Source organism: Coturnix japonica, chromosome 4 (assembly GCF_054131305.1).
Source record: "Coturnix japonica strain WE chromosome 4, WE-NBRP24, whole genome shotgun sequence".
Taxonomy (NCBI): domain Eukaryota; kingdom Metazoa; phylum Chordata; class Aves; order Galliformes; family Phasianidae; genus Coturnix; species Coturnix japonica.
The window spans coordinates 91104208-91122177 of NC_140666.1; the positions used below are offsets into that span (position 1 = coordinate 91104208).

The 17970-nt window shown below is 51.3% G+C and overlaps 2 protein-coding genes and 2 long non-coding RNA genes across 4 annotated transcripts; all 4 read right to left on the reverse strand.

Annotated features, from left to right (window-relative positions):
- Positions 1-4280: 4280 nt before the first annotated feature.
- Positions 4281-5199, reverse strand: LOC146761211 (uncharacterized). The gene is made up of 2 exons (XR_014945585.1): positions 5120-5199; positions 4281-4381 (listed from the first exon to the last, which is right to left on the reverse strand). It is a non-coding gene; the product is annotated as an uncharacterized LOC146761211 (long non-coding RNA).
- Positions 5200-6176: 977 nt separating this feature from the next.
- On the reverse strand, positions 6177-8796 carry LOC146761212 (rho GTPase-activating protein 32-like). Its single transcript, XM_085545947.1, has 3 exons — positions 7445-8796; positions 6935-7083; positions 6177-6684 (listed from the first exon to the last, which is right to left on the reverse strand). Exons 1-3 carry the CDS (start codon positions 7699-7701, stop codon positions 6266-6268), a joined length of 825 nt encoding a protein of 274 aa, XP_085402073.1. The 5' UTR covers positions 7702-8796; the 3' UTR covers positions 6177-6265.
- Positions 8460-11121, reverse strand: LOC146761213 (rho GTPase-activating protein 32-like; the record flags this gene model as incomplete). The annotated part of the gene is made up of 7 exons (XM_085547756.1): positions 8460-8478; positions 8536-8643; positions 9006-9088; positions 9590-9722; positions 9880-9982; positions 10417-10560; positions 11034-11121. Coding segments are annotated over 7 exons (678 nt in total), but the record flags the coding sequence as incomplete, so codon positions are not given.
- Positions 11122-16546: 5425 nt separating this feature from the next.
- On the reverse strand, positions 16547-17465 carry LOC146761214 (uncharacterized). The gene is made up of 2 exons (XR_014945586.1): positions 17386-17465; positions 16547-16647 (listed from the first exon to the last, which is right to left on the reverse strand). It is a non-coding gene; the product is annotated as an uncharacterized LOC146761214 (long non-coding RNA).
- Between the last annotated feature and the right edge of the window lie 505 nt (positions 17466-17970).

The following is a 17970-nucleotide window of genomic DNA, read 5'->3' on the forward strand; positions in this document are numbered from 1 at the left end:
CAAGCTACCTGCAGCAGTTCCTTGTCGCTTTGCTCAGATGTAATGAGAGCAAAAGCTGCACCGAGGCAGTGGGCGGATGGTGAAGAGAGGAGAGAGAAAGAGCAGGTCAGCGAGCAGGGCTAAGACAGCCATGGAATAACACACACAGCACAACCGTCCCATCCCCTTGCTGCAAGACATGCTGAGTCTCAGGCTACGTGATGCCTGTCCTCCCAGCAACTTTACGATGCTTCCACAACTGAGTAAAGACGACGACGGAAGAAGCACCGAACGGGTGCCACCTTTACGGATAGCCCCTTTGGAACGTGTGTACCGGGGGAAAATTACGTCTGATGGTCAAGAGTAAGTAATATGGTGCTGTGAGCTCCGACAGCCAGCAGTTCTCAACACCTCACTGCCCACCCGTCCATCCCACGTTGGCTCAGCTTACCTACAAGATGCTGCGCACGATGGTGTGAAGAAAAAGGCACTAAAGGCACTAAAGGCACTAAAGGCACAAGAGCAACAAACCAACCAACTACTCCGACCACTAGCTCACCCACAAAGGAGCACAGAACGCACCGCTCCTCCCCTCATTCCAGACGCTTATGACATCACCAAGGGCCAACAGCCTGGTCCACCATGACCCCCCACAAGGCGGGGAGGCAAGACCAAGTGGTCACGTCTATTTCCAACACGGCACCACAACATTCCAGAACTCAGTGTGGGTTTGGAATTCTATCCTGGTGTGGCAGCGCAATGGGAGGTGTTAGGGCACAGCTGAAGAGCAGACAGACACCGGATGTTTCCAAAGGAGGGTGCCAGAATAACTCTCAGCAGTCTCTTGCAGGGCTCTTTGGGATGCTTCAAACCCATTTTCACTGCATAGGTCATTTCTAGAAAGTCCAGCCGACAAATGCTCACTTTGTCTGGGTAACGCCTCTATGCATCATGAATGAAAAATAAAATAAAATGGGCACGTGACCTTGTGACCTCTCTGCTCTTGTTGTCAGCCAGACACCTAAGATGAGCATTACGTGTTCGTGCTCCTGAATGAAGATTCACCCAAGTCTGTGTTCCACTCTGCTCCATCTCTGGGTCTAATAAACACAGACAGAGATGATTACAAGATCCTTTGCACATATGAAAGCTCAGGGTGCACACTAATTCTCTTTAGCAAGAAATACTACTTGAGAATTCACAGAATCCACACATAAACTTTCTTTCTCTTTAACCCTTTTCCTTTGTACATGATTCCACTATTTATACCCTCAATTAATGATTCATACTGCACATGATGTTATGATGTAGAATATTGACAGCAACAGCACAAAACCATGACAGAATCCACAGACAGTTTTTTGAGAGGTAGTATGAAAGATGAACAGAAAGGAAATAGATTCATTCAAATAACCTACTTAATCCTCTCCCCATCAAAAAGGAAGCCTTCTGGGCACTGTTACAAGCTGCTCCTAGAACAACTTGCACCACAAACTGCGGTACATACATCTTCTTCCCACAGCACCCTCCCCTCTCTGGTTAGTGTCAGATTCACTCAGGTTAAAATACGTGGATTAGAACAGCCATTCAGTTCTGCTGAGGCAGGATCCCAGCGTTGGGGTGTCCCCCAGTCCCATTCCCTGCTTTTCCCAGCACAAGTGAGGAAAGGAACAGCAACTGACATCACCTACCCAGACTTCTGCAGGGCCTTCCATTCAGTCTCACATCACAGCGAGAAGCAGGAGAGCTCTCGTTGCACAAAGCTCGGGGCTGCAGAAATCAAGGCTGCCTCTAAGGTGGTGCTTCAAACAACATGTGTAATTGGACACGAGACATGAAAGACAGGGCTGCAAGCGCAACATCAGCGCTTCCTGCAGAGCACATCGCACAGCTGTAGGCACACTGCAGAAGACTCACACAGCACCTGAGAGGTAACAGCTCAGGAAGGAAAACCTTACCCCGTGAACACAGCCACAAGCTACTCTCTTCTTCGTGGCCTTCATTCACACCGAGCATTTCCCTCAAGAGTGCTGCTCAAGGTGATGCTGTCTCCAGCTGTTGGCCACTTGCACTGCTGGACGCTGCACCCACAGCTCATTCTGCTTGAAGTAAAGCCTGCTGGCTTCACTCCAAAGCACAGGCACAGGCCACAGCCTGATCCACCTGCTTTGTCTGAAAAGCTTCTAAAGCTGCTCTCATTGGATCCCTTCTGCTGCTCGTTCTCTCTGGGCAGGAAGCTCTACTCTCACAGCAACAGCCAAGAGCTGGAAGGCTGGAAACGCCTCCAATCCCCACGGATGATTCTGTCTACAAACACAACAGCTGCCTGCTCTTCAGCAGGGGGATGCTCACCCAGCAAAGCGCTCACCCAGCAGATACCTTTTCCATACTCTCAGAGCTGTCATAACAGTGTGCAGCCCTTGGCACTGCATTTCCAATCAAGGTAAACATAGATCTAAGCTACTCCTTCTGTGTTAATACTTAGATTCCCAGTTGCAGTTGGAGCTCGAGAGCTCAACACAACAGATATGACACGAGGTGCAACTGGAAGACGTGTCTCCAAGCCAACAAAAGCCAACTCACCAACCAAGAGCCAGGTCTTGCTAATTCAACTGATCAGAGCATGTGGGAGGGGGCCGGACATCAGACCACAAGTGTCCATTTCCACTGCAGCTCCATCTAGAGAAGAGCACCAATCAGCAGGTGAGAATGAATTCATTCACAGGCTGCACAATGAGTCAGTTCTTTACAAAAAAATACCCCACATTGATCCCCACAAAAAAGGGAACGGCAGGAGCTAATACGGACCAAAGAGGTTCTTGTTCCTACGCCTCATCCTCTCACCCCAAGTCCTGGGTGATGCCCACAGGCTTCAAGTCAGGTCTCAAATCCATTGGACTCCTGTCTCTGGATTTGCCCTGGTCTGGCCCAAGCCCCGGTCCTACCATAGGATTGTAGAATTACTCAGGTTGGAAAAGACCTTGAAGATGATCAAGTCCAACCGCAGCCTAACCAGTACCCTAACTCTAAAAGCCCTACACTAAATCATATCCCTGAGTACCACATCCAAATGGCTCTTAAATACAACCAGGGATGGCGATTCAACCACCTCCCTTGGGAGCCTATTCCAGTCACCAATGCCGAGTACAGAGGCAGGATGACTTCCCTAGTCCTGCTCACCACACCATTCCTGATACAAGCCAGGATTCCATTGGCCCTCTTGGCCACCTGGGCACACTGCTGGCTCATATTCAGCCGAGTGTCCATCAGCACACCAAGGTCTCTTTTCTTCTGGGAGCTTTCCAGCCACACCTCCCCAAGCCTGTAGGGTTGCCTGGGGTTGTTGTGACCAAAATGCAGGACCCGACACTTGGCCCTCATGAAACTCATGCCGTTAGCATGAGTTAACCAGATAGACCCTGGGATGCAGACTGCTCTCCAAAGCCCAACTGGACACCAGCACACAAGAAGTTGATCAGATCCATCCCCAAGCAAGCACCAAGCCTCCCCAGGAAACTCTTTGCCATCAGCTCCGTCATCGCCTTTCCTTTCCTCCACACCTCAATCCCAAAGTAGTTCCCACATCTGCCAGCACGTGTTACCTCCCACCTTCTCATCGCACAGTGCTTCAACAGCACCAAATTTGCTTCTGGGGCCCTCCTTCACCTCACTGTGCTAACACTCAACTGTCATTATGATTAAACCACATTCTTTCTTTCCTCCTCAAAATAAAATGATTCTCAGACTAGAGGAATAGAAGGCTGAATCTGAGACACCCCCAGTCTGCAAAATAATCTGCTGCTTGGAAGCAAAGCGCTGTGCCAAGGAGTGCAGCTGCAAGCCGCAGGAGAAAAGTCACCATGCTGCCCTTCTCCTTTAGAACAGAAGGAAACACCACAGAAAGACACAGCAGGCTTCACAAGCTCAAAATCCAGCACATCAAGCTGGCAAGAGATGATTCTGAACTGCCCTCGTTTACACTCATCTCCACAGTGGGGTCCGTCGTGGAGAGCTGAGAAGGAACTTACTGGCAGAGGCAGGGCCCTTCCCTGCAGCACTCCTTCTGGTAGTTCAGATTTAACTTACACAGAAATCCTAGCAGACGTTCTCACTGAGAACTGCACCTAAAATTCTTCCTTCCAGAGGAAAACAGGCCCAACACGCGGTTGTATACAATGCTTTCATCAAAACGAAGCAGAGATGGCACAGCAGGACAGACCTACTCAGAGTGCATGTTAGAAGCCATTCAAGAACCTAGTCGTTCTTGCTGCAGGTCCCCCGACTTCTGTTAAAAGCTGAACTGTCTCCAGAGCACCTGTTTCCATCAGCTGCCACCATCTAAAACAGCCAGCCTTCCTGCGGTCACCTGGCCCAAACATCCCTTTTGCTCTACGCTTGATTCCTGCAAGAGATCACAGTAAGGGATCACAGTGCTGGCACAGCTGAAACATAAAGGGTGTGCGAGTTCCCTGTTAGCACTCAGTGTGAACAAATCTACCAATGAGCAACACCGTGAATCCTCACTCACCTCAGCAGAGGTCAGCCCGCACCCCAGCCTTCCGCCTATCCACGTGCACATGCACACATGTGCAATGCTCTGCCCCTTCTACACACCCTCATGCACGCAACGCATCTTGTACCCTCCTTAGCATTCACAAACGTGCAAACCATCCCTGGGAACACATATGTGCCAACAAATACCACAAAACATCCCTTTGTCTCCACCTGTGTGCAACCCAACTCCTCACACACCCCTGTGCAAACACACAATTGTGCCACCGCATCCACGCACTATCCGTGTGCTCACACACACTCATGCAACCACATCCCTTGGTGCAGCCCTGTGCGCACACACACAGACACATGTGCAGCCCCTTCCTTTCACTCCCAAAGTGCACACACACACCGGTACCACAATGTCCTTGCGCAGCTCCAACACTCTGCACACCCCTGTGCACGCACATATACGTGCAGGCTCGTCCTTACACACATACCCACTGACCTACACACACCTGAGCAACCCCACTGATTTGTACACTCATGGACACAAATGTGTGTGCAACACCATTGGTGCACAAATACACACAAACACACAAACTCATGGAACCCCACTGCTTTGTGCAATGCTGTGCACACTCACGTGTGTCATGCACTGATTTCCCAGCCAGTCCTCGTGGGGCCTCTTACTTAGGACGGGAGTGCAGGGGAGCAGCCAGAAGCTGTCTGCATTCCCTGCTGTCTGCTGGGCAGTTTTTCTGGAGATGCTTGGGTTGCTTTGCTTTTCCTTGGGAGGTGGGAATGAGCTTTGGGTTGGAGGCACATCCCGTGCCAGAGCATCCCAATGGCATGCGTGGGATCAGCAGGTCTGTCAGAGAAGTGGGTGAGGTTGCACACCAAGCTGCAGCAGAGGAAGGGGAGGAGGTTCCAGCACAGCTCTGCACCATTCTCTGCCACACTGGGCAGCTTGTTCCTGGCTCAGCAGTGCCATCAGACAAGAAGCAGGGAAGGAAATCAAGGATGGTGGGTACCATCAAACGCTGTCGGTGCATGCCTTCGTAAGAAAAACAGACCCAGAGCTTGTGGGTTGTTTCTGCTTTGGTAGCATTCATGTGCTGTAGCTGAGCAAAAGGTTGTGCTGCTTGAATCTTCTGCAAGAGCCGCCTACCAGTAAATGTCTGCAGAGATAGAGGATGTGACAGAAAGCATTTGTCTCCACGACAGTGTAGTTACACTTGGTCGAGAGAGTGAGAGAGGCAGGCAGCACTGCCTGATGTTGGTCAGGGTGAGCTCCTCCTGCCGCAGCGCGATGATGGCAGGGCTGGAGATGATCTGCAGGGACAGCTCACAGGTGGGAGCCAGGAATGGACACGGTGGGAGGACAGAAGTGTCAGGGAGCAGCCACGGCGTTGAAGAGCATCCAAAAAGCAATAAAAAAAAGCACTGAAAAGCATCACAAAGCCACAGCCAGGAGGCTTGCAGTTTTCATGAGCAGTATCCAGGATGCTAGAGACTATTTGCTGCCATAAAAAATGGTAGCAGAGCTCTCACTGCAGGCATCCCAAAGTCAGGCAAAATGTGAACACATCCAGAGCTCTGCTGCACGCACCCCACAGCCAGAGCGTTGCAAGCTGAGCTGCCTTGCTGTTTCTTGCACTCTTCCCAGTCCCTGTGAATGAAGACTTGGAATGCAGCCAAAGTGTTGATTGAGCACGAGCGTGCCTTTATTCAATGGGACAAAGGAGGGCGTGAGAGGTCCAGGCTTTAAGATGGGACTCATCCTCTGTTGTTAAGGAGGGAGTGGCTCAGAGCTCCTGCTGTTACTTGGAGCCTGGGCCTGGTGGCCTGATTCTATGCCCCCCTCCAAGGGGCTCGTCATCTCCTCTGCGTCGCTGACCTGAGCCTGTATGGTGCTGCTGCTGTCGGGGCATTCAGGCTGTGCTTGGGCTGGGCTGCACTGCAGAAGCACTGGGTCCAGGCTGGTGCCTGTGGTGTCTGGCAGGCTCAGGTCAGCAGCTTCAGCAGGGATGGGATGAATGAGGGCTTGAACTTCGATGACGTTCTTCTCTTGATCACTGCTGTCATATGGAAGGCTTTCATTGGAACTGCAGCATCCTGTGCTTCCCATGAGTTCTCCATTGATGGAAGCACAGGATGCATCATCGTCACATGCCCTGAGTCTTCGGGGTACATGAGGGCTGGAGTCACCTAGGAAGGAGTAGATGCACAGCGGTTAGTGTCGAACATTCGCAAGATGAATCATGGAAGAGGTTCTTGACATTTGGCTATGTATGGGTGGTGGGCAGAAGCAAATAGGCTTCTAACAACAGTGTCACTGTCTTGAAAGTGATCCTCGTGCAGGATCCTCCTCGTGAAGGAGGTACAAGCCCACTGAAAGCATGAATTCTAGCTGTGTTGCTCACAAGCAGTGTTTTGAAAGCTGGATTTGCACTCTTACCTGCCAGGACCACGACTTCTGCTTCTGATGGCTCCCTGGCACTGCGCTGCAGTTGGTGTTCGGCCACAGGTGATGGTCTTTGCAGGCAGAGGCAGGAACACCAACTGCCGCAGCGCGATGACTCCATCCTCTTTCTGGGAGAACTTGCTCTGGAGAGAGAAAACAGAGCATGCTGTCAGTCGTGGTGTAGGGTGAAGGAAGAGCTGCTCCGAGCCCTTGACAACAGTTGCCCGTTCCTGGCACTGCCTGCTTTCTGCTGAAACACAGCTTAGAAACGCGCTCTGTTTCAAACAGCAGAGGACGCTTCCATTCCTACAGCTCCGCCCTCAAGTCCTGCTGGCTACATTTCTCTCAACCATGTCAAGCAAGATGTGGAGCATGTGAGCAAAGGCTCCACAGCAGGACAGGACAGGAGCTGGCAGGCTCATATATATATAATGGACAAAAATTAAACCAATAAAACCCAACCGACCAATGATGATAGGGGCTGGAAAGGGAAGTCCTCTTTACCTTTTAGATGGAAAATCAATTACTGTGTGGAAGTTCCCCTGTACAACTGCGGGGGCTTCCTCCTCTTCTATCTCGCTGCTCTGTGTCACAGTGGGAGAGCTGCTCTGGCCGTTTCTCTCAGCCTGTGCCTCCTGCACGGTGAGCAGCTTCGTGGCAGGAGGAGACACCCACACAGACTTTAGCCCGGCCAGAGAACTGTGCCCTGCAAGGGAAAACCACAGGTAAGAGGGAGGATCAGACAGCAGCAGCACAGCCATCCCAGTTCTGCATTTCTCTCAGACTTGCTTATCCGAGACACTGGAAGACGAGGAGCTCAAACTAACCATGTGCTTAGAGGTATGCTCGTGGCAAAGGACACAGCCACAATTAAGAGCAGCTCAATGTATCAAAATAGGCAAACGAAAACCCTATTAAAACTAGTGGGCAGGGAACTCAGAAAGGTTCGCTGCCACACTTCAATCATGCATCACCTGCTGGCAAAACATCTTAACAGCAGTGACAGTTTTCTCCATGTAAGGTTTGGGTTTGGACACACTAAGGACATAGCAACAGGGTGCCATATTCTAATCTAAGCCCAGAAGCCTGTTGTCTCCTCGACAGTTAGAGCATTTTCAGAGGTCTTAGAGAAGGCCTGGATTGGATCAAGATGTCAGATCAAGATCAAGCTAATGGAGGAAGATGCTCACCCTCTCCCACGGCTGGTGTGGATTTGGAGCAGAAGATGACGTCTGTGTGGCTTATGATGAACTCAACAACAGCCGACTGCGTCTGCAGCTCCATACAGGCAACTTCTCCGCTGGCGCAGGCAGACTGGCTCTGCTGGGATCTGAAGAAAAGGCAGATCTTACAAATCATTTCCCCAAGATCATTTCCCCAAGTATGAATTTTTGCAGAGAAAAACTGTCAAACTGGGCTCTGGAGACTTCCGCAGTGGGCCATCAGCAATGCCACTGACAAAATTCTCAAGGAAGTTCAAGGACACAATAGACCCATCTAAACATGAGAGCAGAAACTGTCATCTAGAAATTGTGCCCCTGGGGTTGGGAGAGAGCAGAAGTAAGCATGGTGTTGAAACGGAAAAAGAAGTTTACCTTAAAAGGTTTGGAGCCCACACTATCGCTAAATTCTTAGCGTCCATGTTGGTGACGGAGCTGTTCCCGGCTAGAGACGCCAAGTGTCTCATCAGGTATTCCAGCGTCCTGGAAAACAAGAGAGGCAGATGTTCAGCACCAAAAAGCAAGCGGTGCTGCAGTGCACAAAACAAACCTCACTTCATGCTAGTGGTTGTCATTGCTACTGTCCCTGAATATGAAGTAGATAAAACGTTTCCAATGGCACCACGCTGCAGTACCAAGCCCTGCAAAGCACAGCCGCAGCCATTGGCTGCACCAATCGTACCCCCGTGCCAAGGAACTGACCCAATCCATTGACCCAGTGCAGCCTTCAGCCGCTTCAGCGTGCACAGGCATGATGTTGCAGGTGTGAGGCAACACCTGGAATCGCATCATTGCCCTCTGAAAGGCAGCAGGGCTGAGCTCAGCAGACCGAGCGCAGCACTGACCTGTAGTGAGGAGCGGGCAGCTGCTGGATGGCTTCCTGCATTCTGTGCATCCGCTCCTCCTCTGTGGCAGCACAAACAGCGTCCTGGAAAAAGGCAGGAAGGGATTCAGACACCAGTCAGGCTGGAGAGCTGCCACAGGTTTGGGAACCATGGGGACAGCGCGCTGGTGGTCAGCACCGAGGCAGACTCGATGCCTTCCAAGAGGCATCAGGGGAACACAGCGGCACACAGCCTGTGTCATTGAGGTCAAGCAGTGCAAGCTCTGGGGGCTTTACTGCCTGATTGCACAGCACAGCTCCTCGCAGCAGGCATTCCTCTCCAAGTCCACTTTGCTATTAACCCCATTCTACCAATAGCTGGGGAACAGCAAAGGAAAGGGAATTCTCACAAGCATTGTGAATAGCTTAAATAAGCACCTCCTGGCACCACCACAAGTGGCATCAGTGAGAGGCAGGATGTGGCAAAGGCATGCCTCATGGGGCTAACAGAAAGAAGACCTCAGAACTGGGGCACTGCTGCAACCACTAGCCAGGACGCCCAGGGAACAGGTATGTGTCATTTCCAAGACATTGCCCTGAGCTTACCGAGAACTTGTCATACAGTTGGTCGGTCAGGAGAGGGTTCGGGAGCTCCCTGAAGTACAACTTGCACAGGGAGCTCACGCTGTGAAGTTCTCGGACGCTTAGCTCGGGAACCTGCTCCGTATCGAATTCATGGCTGCAGAGAAGGACACAGAATTGGGCAGAGGGCTTTGAGAAAGAGGAAAACAAGTCCAAAGACACACATACAGTCAAGAAAAGGAAGAGGTTCCTCTGAACGCCTGCAGCATGGCACGGGCCCCTACTGACAGCTGTGTCAGTTGCAGCACTCTTACCGTAGTTGCTGGATCCTGGATGCCACGCCGGACAGGCGGTATATCCCCCGCACCACACCATGTTCCTCAATGAATTGAGCGCAGCTCAGGAGGACCTGGGGGACTACAGAACAAGAGCCAGCGGTTAGCTCAGCTTCTTACTTAAGTCCTGGTTCAGGCCGTGCTCTTCTCACATCCCATCCTCTAAGCCCAGCCGGGCTACCGCTTGCTTCCTCCTTACAGGAGAAAGCTGGCAGAGACAGCTGTGAGGATAGTGCACAGAGACGCGTTCTTGGCTTTCCAGAAATGCCACGACCTATCAACAGCCTGGAGAAAGTAATTCTGGCAAAGCCACAGACACTGCAAGTCCCATCACAGCTCCCTGGGGAATGGAAGAATCCAATCTCACATCCAGAAGAGCTAGGGAAAGGATGCAGGATGCTCTCTGTGGCTAGAAGCCTTCCTACGTTTTCAGGCTGAAACAATTTCTGGATATGATCTCCCTTTCAACTTTAGATGCCCAGCGGAGAAAGATCTCAGGAATGGGTTGTTCCTTACCATCACGGCCAGAGCGGAGAAGGTGCTCCCCCAGGTCACAGCCAAACACCCCTTCCTTCGTTGGCTCCGGCTCCGTTGCTCTCCTGGGGCGGGCCTTCACCAAGGAACGAAGGAAGGTACTGAGCTTGCCCCGTTTCTTCAGCACTGCACAACAAAACAAAGAAACCAGTTCATTTCAGGCTTGGATCGGTTGGACGAGGCCGATCATAACACATTCGACCGAGCACGTAACAACAGGAAGAACATTCCGAACAAGGACACGCAAGAACGGTTTTCCCCATCCCTGCAACTGCCCAAGGCCAGGTCAGAAGGGGCCCCATACAGCCTGCTCTCATCTCCAGCTAAATGCACAGGCTGGCGACCCAGACTGAGGCAGGGGCCTTGGAGCCTGAGGATCCTTTAGGCCCCTTCCAATCCCAAGCCATTCAAGGAGGATTCTGTGACTTCCCCATGCCCAAGAATAAAATAAACACAGTGAGATTGGGCCAGATCTCTGCGTGTTCCGCTTAATGCAGTCCTCTTGCTAAGCTTGCTCATCTCGGGCATTAACAAAACCCCTGAAAGCCAAGCTGTGTCCCCATTTTATTAATCCGCATTGTCAAATGTAAAACACGTACCTGGCTTTGGCAAGGAATTGACGAGGGACTCGGGAACTTTTCCGCTGATGAGTTCCACGCACTCACCAGGGAAAAACCCGACCTGGAACAAGAACAAAAAGACAGGTGGGCATTAGCCCAAGCTCAGCACCAAAGGGAAGGTCCTCTGACACCGACACAGGGCAACTGCTTGCGTCTAGAAGCCGTCCTGTGCAGGCAGAGCAGCTCCAGTCTGAGATTCCTGACTCTACTCAAGTTGTGCTCTCTAGTCGGAAACGTGTGCCTACCTCAAAGCCACGCTTGCCTCTCCACCAGGGGCTCAGCTCCTTTGGTGGCATAGCAACTATGCACACCAAGTCTCCAACCTGCAAGAGACTGAAACATCAATCCCAGCTTCAGCACAGCTGGCAGGAAAGCACAGCTCAAATAACTGCCTGATTCTTTGCTGCAGAATATCCTCAAGCTTGACAGCAAGGGAGACATTTTGAAGGAGTCTTGAGAGTATTCGAAAGGCGTTCACACCCTATACTACTCTCCCGTGCATGACAACAAGGAACGCCTGGAACTGCTTACCTCCAGGGAGAGCTCATCCGGCCCCTGGGCGACGTGGCTCTTAATAACATGGGCTGCCGCAATCGCCGGAACGTTAAGAGATGACACCGCACGCTCCAGCTGCGGCTTCCGCATGTTATCAGCCTGCAAAACAGAGCACAAGCCTTGGTCAGGAGCTGAGGACAAACCAGGAGGATTTCAAGGTGAGGAGCACATCTGCAGAGAAAGCTGCAGCAAATGCGCTCCATCCTTGTCGGGAGCACTTCAGAAGGAGCTGCACATCTCATCACAGTTGTTTCTCTTCCTGGCGTGCATTGCCAGGCCATGCAAAGATGCATCTCTCTCTACCCAGACTAATCAGCAGTGGCACTGGTGCAGACAGGTGGCCAGGCCCTTTTTGGCCCATTCTTTCCTGCAGGAGAGTACATCTGCAGCTCCCTCTGCTGGCTCAACACAGGGAACAAAGACCAGCCAGAGCTTCATACTGTACCTCCGTCGCCGCCACCTCAGGCTCGCGGCTGATCCCACTGCACGCGACACCCATCACAGCAAGTGTGAAGAGCTGGAACAGAGCAGAAACACTTCTGTTTTCTCTGTTCACACAGCACAGTATGGGGACACTTCTTCAGAACTACCCTCGCATGCCCTGCGGCAAAACCATGAAGGGGGACAAAACATGGCATGTACCTGGCAGTGAGATCACCTCAAGCTACCTGCAGCAGTTCCTTGTCGCTTTGCTCAGATGTAATGAGAGCAAAAGCTGCACCGAGGCAGTGGGCGGATGGTGAAGAGAGGAGAGAGAAAGAGCAGGTCAGCGAGCAGGGCTAAGACAGCCATGGAATAACACACACAGCACAACCGTCCCATCCCCTTGCTGCAAGACATGCTGAGTCTCAGGCTACGTGATGCCTGTCCTCCCAGCAACTTTACGATGCTTCCACAACTGAGTAAAGACGACGACAGAAGAAGCACCGAACGGGTGCCACCTTTACGGATAGCCCCTTTGGAACGTGTGTACCGGGGGAAAATTACGTCTGATGGTCAAGAGTAAGTAATATGGTGCTGTGAGCTCCGACAGCCAGCAGTTCTCAACACCTCACTGCCCACCCGTCCATCCCACGTTGGCTCAGCTTACCTACAAGATGCTGCGCACGATGGTGTGAAGAAAAAGGCACTAAAGGCACTAAAGGCACTAAAGGCACAAGAGCAACAAACCAACCAACTACTCCGACCACTAGCTCACCCACAAAGGAGCACAGAACGCACCGCTCCTCCCCTCATTCCAGACGCTTATGACATCACCAAGGGCCAGCAGCCTGGTCCACCATGACCCCCCACAAGGCGGGGAGGCAAGACCAAGTGGTCACGTCTATTTCCAACACGGCACCACAACATTCCAGAACTCAGTGTGGGTTTGGAATTCTATCCTGGTGTGGCAGCGCAATGGGAGGTGTTAGGGCACAGCTGAAGAGCAGACAGACACTGGATGTTTCCAAAGGAGGGTGCCAGAATAACTCTCAGCAGTCTCTTGCAGGGCTCTTTGGGATGCTTCAAACCCATTTTCACTGCATAGGTCATTTCTAGAAAGTCCAGCCGACAAATGCTCACTTTGTCTGGGTAACGCCTCTATGCATCATGAATGAAAAATAAAATAAAATGGGCACGTGACCTTGTGACCTCTCTGCTCTTGTTGTCAGCCAGACACCTAAGATGAGCATTACGTGTTCGTGCTCCTGAATGAAGATTCACCCAAGTCTGTGTTCCACTCTGCTCCATCTCTGGGTCTAAAAGAAACACAAGATGATTACAAGATCCTTTGCACATATGAAAGCTCAGGGTGCACACTAGTTCTCTTTAGCAAGAAATACTACTTGAGAATTCACAGAATCCACACATAAACTTTCTTTCTCTTTAACCCTTTTCCTTTGTACATGATTCCACTATTTATACCCTCAATTAATGATTCATACTGCACATGATGTTATGATGTAGAATATTGACAGCAACAGCACAAAACCATGACAGAATCCACAGACAGTTTTTTGAGAGGTAGTATGAAAGATGAACAGAAAGGAAATAGATTCATTCAAATAACCTACTTAATCCTCTCCCCATCAAAAAGGAAGCCTTCTGGGCACTGTTACAAGCTGCTCCTAGAACAACTTGCACCACAAACTGCGGTACATACATCTTCTTCCCACAGCACCCTCCCCTCTCTGGTTAGTGTCAGATTCACTCAGGTTAAAATACGTGGATCAGAACAGCCATTCAGTTCTGCTGAGGCAGGATCCCACTGCCGGGATGTCCCCCAGTCCCATTTCCTGCTTTTCCCAGCACGGGTGGTGAAGGGAACAGCAACTGACATCACCTACCCAGACTTCTGCAGGGCCTTCCATTCAGTCTCACATCACAGCGAGAAGCAGGAGAGCTCTCGTTGCACAAAGCTCGGGGCTGCAGAAATCAAGGCTGCCTCTAAGGTGGTGCTTCAAACAACATGTGTAATTGGACACGAGACATGAAAGACAGGGCTGCAAGCGCAACATCAGCGCTTCCTGCAGAGCACATCGCACAGCTGTAGGCACACTGCAGAAGACTCACACAGCACCTGAGAGGTAACAGCTCAGGAAGGAAAACCTTACCCTGTGAACACAGCCACAAGCTACTCTCTTCTTCGTGGCCTTCATTCACACCGAGCATTTCCCTCAAGAGTGCTGCTCAAGGTGATGCTGTCTCCAGCTGTTGGCCACTTGCACTGCTGGACGCTGCACCCACAGCTCATTCTGCTTGAAGTAAAGCCTGCTGGCTTCACTCCAAAGCACAGGCACAGGCCACAGCCTGATCCACCTGCTTTGTCTGAAAAGCTTCTAAAGCTGCTCTCATTGGATCCCTTCTGCTGCTCGTTCTCTCTGGGCAGGAAGCTCTACTCTCACAGCAACAGCCAAGAGCTGGAAGGCTGGAAACGCCTCCAATCCCCACGGATGATTCTGTCTACAAACACAACAGCTGCCTGCTCTTCAGCAGGGGGATGCTCACCCAGCAAAGCGCTCACCCAGCAGATACCTTTTCCATACTCTCAGAGCAGTCACAACAGTGTGCAGCCCTTGGCACTGCATTTCCAATCAAGGTAAACATAGATCTAAGCTACTCCTTCTGTGTTAATACTTAGATTCCCAGTTGCAGTTGGAGCTCGAGAGCTCAACACAACAGATATGACACGAGGTGCAACTGGAAGACGTGTCTCCAAGCCAACAAAAGCCAACTCACCAACCAAGAGCCAGGTCTTGCTAATTCAACTGATCAGAGCATGTGGGAGCGGGCCGGACATCAGACCACAAGTGTCCATTTCCACTGCAGCTCCATCTAGAGAAGAGCACCAATCAGCAGGTGAGAATGAATTCATTCACAGGCTGCACAATGAGTCAGTTCTTTACACAAAAATACCCCACATTGATCCCCACAAAAAAGGAAACGGCAGGAGCTAATACGGACCAAAGAGGTTCTTGTTCCTACGCCTCATCCTCTCACCCCAAGTCCTGGGTGATGCCCACAGGCTTCAAGTCAGGTCTCAAATCCATTGGACTCCTGTCTCTGGATTTGCCCTGGTCTGGCCCAAGCCCCGGTCCTACCATAGGATTGTAGAATTACTCAGGTTGGAAAAGACCTTGAAGATGATCAAGTCCAACCGCAGCCTAACCAGTACCCTAACTCTAAAAGCCCTACACTAAATCATATCCCTGAGTACCACATCCAAATGGCTCTTAAATACAACCAGGGATGGCGATTCAACCACCTCCCTTGGGAGCCTATTCCAGTCACCAATGCCGAGTACAGAGGCAGGATGACTTCCCTAGTCCTGCTCACCACACCATTCCTGATACAAGCCAGGATTCCATTGGCCCTCTTGGCCACCTGGGCACACTGCTGGCTCATATTCAGCCGAGTGTCCATCAGCACACCAAGGTCTCTTTTCTTCTGGGAGCTTTCCAGCCACACCTCCCCAAGCCTGTAGGGTTGCCTGGGGTTGTTGTGACCAAAATGCAGGACCCGACACTTGGCCCTCATGAAACTCATGCCGTTAGCATGAGTTAACCAGATAGACCCTGGGATGCAGACTGCTCTCCAAAGCCCAACTGGACACCAGCACACAAGAAGTTGATCAGATCCATCCCCAAGCAAGCACCAAGCCTCCCCAGGAAACTCTTTGCCATCAGCTCCGTCATCGCCTTTCCTTTCCTCCACACCTCAATCCCAAAGTAGTTCCCACATCTGCCAGCACGTGTTACCTCCCACCTTCTCATCGCACAGTGCTTCAACAGCACCAAATTTGCTTCTGGGGCCCTCCTTCACCTCACTGTGCTAACACTCAACTGTCATTATGATTAAACCACATTCTTTCTTTCCTCCTCAAAATAAAATGATTCTCAGACTAGAGGAATAGAAGGCTGAATCTGAGACACCCCCAGTCTGCAAAATAATCTGCTGCTTGGAAGCAAAGCGCTGTGCCAAGGAGTGCAGCTGCAAGCCGCAGGAGAAAAGTCACCATGCTGCCCTTCTCCTTTAGAACAGAAGGAAACACCACAGAAAGACACAGCAGGCTTCACAAGCTCAAAATCCAGCACATCAAGCTGGCAAGAGATGATTCTGAACTGCCCTCGTTTACACTCATCTCCACAGTGGGGTCCGTCGTGGAGAGCTGAGAAGGAACTTACTGGCAGAGGCAGGGCCCTTCCCTGCAGCACTCCTTCTGGTAGTTCAGATTTAACTTACACAGAAATCCTAGCAGACGTTCTCACTGAGAACTGCACCTAAAATTCTTCCTTCCAGAGGAAAACAGGCCCAACACGCGGTTGTATACAATGCTTTCATCAAAACGAAGCAGAGATGGCACAGCAGGACAGACCTACTCAGAGTGCATGTTAGAAGCCATTCAAGAACCTAGTCGTTCTTGCTGCAGGTCCCCCGACTTCTGTTAAAAGCTGAACTGTCTCCAGAGCACCTGTTTCCATCAGCTGCCACCATCTAAAACAGCCAGCCTTCCTGCGGTCACCTGGCCCAAACATCCCTTTTGCTCTACGCTTGATTCCTGCAAGAGATCACAGTAAGGGATCACAGTGCTGGCACAGCTGAAACATAAAGGGTGTGCGAGTTCCCTGTTAGCACTCAGTGTGAACAAATCTACCAATGAGCAACACCGTGAATCCTCACTCACCTCAGCAGAGGTCAGCCCGCACCCCAGCCTTCCGCCTATCCACGTGCACATGCACACATGTGCAATGCTCTGCCCCTTCTACACACCCTCATGCACGCAACGCATCTTGTACCCTCCTTAGCATTCACAAACGTGCAAACCATCCCTGGGAACACATATGTGCCAACAAATACCACAAAACATCCCTTTGTCTCCACCTGTGTGCAACCCAACTCCTCACACACCCCTGTGCAAACACACAATTGTGCCACCGCATCCACGCACTATCCGTGTGCTCACACACACTCATGCAACCACATCCCTTGGTGCAGCCCTGTGCGCACACACACAGACACATGTGCAGCCCCTTCCTTTCACTCCCAAAGTGCACACACACACCGGTACCACAATGTCCTTGCGCAGCTCCAACACTCTGCACACCCCTGTGCACGCACATATACGTGCAGGCTCGTCCTTACACACATACCCACTGACCTACACACACCTGAGCAACCCCACTGATTTGTACACTCATGGACACAAATGTGTGTGCAACACCATTGGTGCACAAATACACACAAACACACAAACTCATGGAACCCCACTGCTTTGTGCAATGCTGTGCACACTCACGTGTGTCATGCACTGATTTCCCAGCCAGTCCTCGTGGGGCCTCTTACTTAGGACGGGAGTGCAGGGGAGCAGCCAGAAGCTGTCTGCATTCCCTGCTGTCTGCTGGGCAGTTTTTCTGGAGATGCTTGGGTTGCTTTGCTTTTCCTTGGGAGGTGGGAATGAGCTTTGGGTTGGAGGCACATCCCGTGCCAGAGCATCCCAATGGCATGCGTGGGATCAGCAGGTCTGTCAGAGAAGTGGGTGAGGTTGCACACCAAGCTGCAGCAGAGGAAGGGGAGGAGGTTCCAGCACAGCTCTGCACCATTCTCTGCCACACTGGGCAGCTTGTTCCTGGCTCAGCAGTGCCATCAGACAAGAAGCAGGGAAGGAAATCAAGGATGGTGGGTACCATCAAACGCTGTCGGTGCATGCCTTCGTAAGAAAAACAGACCCAGAGCTTGTGGGTTGTTTCTGCTTTGGTAGCATTCATGTGCTGTAGCTGAGCAAAAGGTTGTGCTGCTTGAATCTTCTGCAAGAGCCGCCTACCAGTAAATGTCTGCAGAGATAGAGGATGTGACAGAAAGCATTTGTCTCCACGACAGTGTA

Coding starts and splice junctions, on each gene's coding strand:
- LOC146761212 (XM_085545947.1), bottom strand. CDS start 7,701: ATGGCTGTGCTGCTGCTGTCTGATCCTCCCTCTTACCTGTGGTTTTCC. Junction 7,084..7,444: donor ATTGATTTTCCATCTAAAAG/GTAAAGAGGACT, acceptor TTCTCTCTCCAG/AGCAAGTTCTCCCAGAAAGA. Junction 6,685..6,934: donor AGAAGTCGTGGTCCTGGCAG/GTAAGAGTGCAA, acceptor ACTCCTTCCTAG/GTGACTCCAGCCCTCATGTA.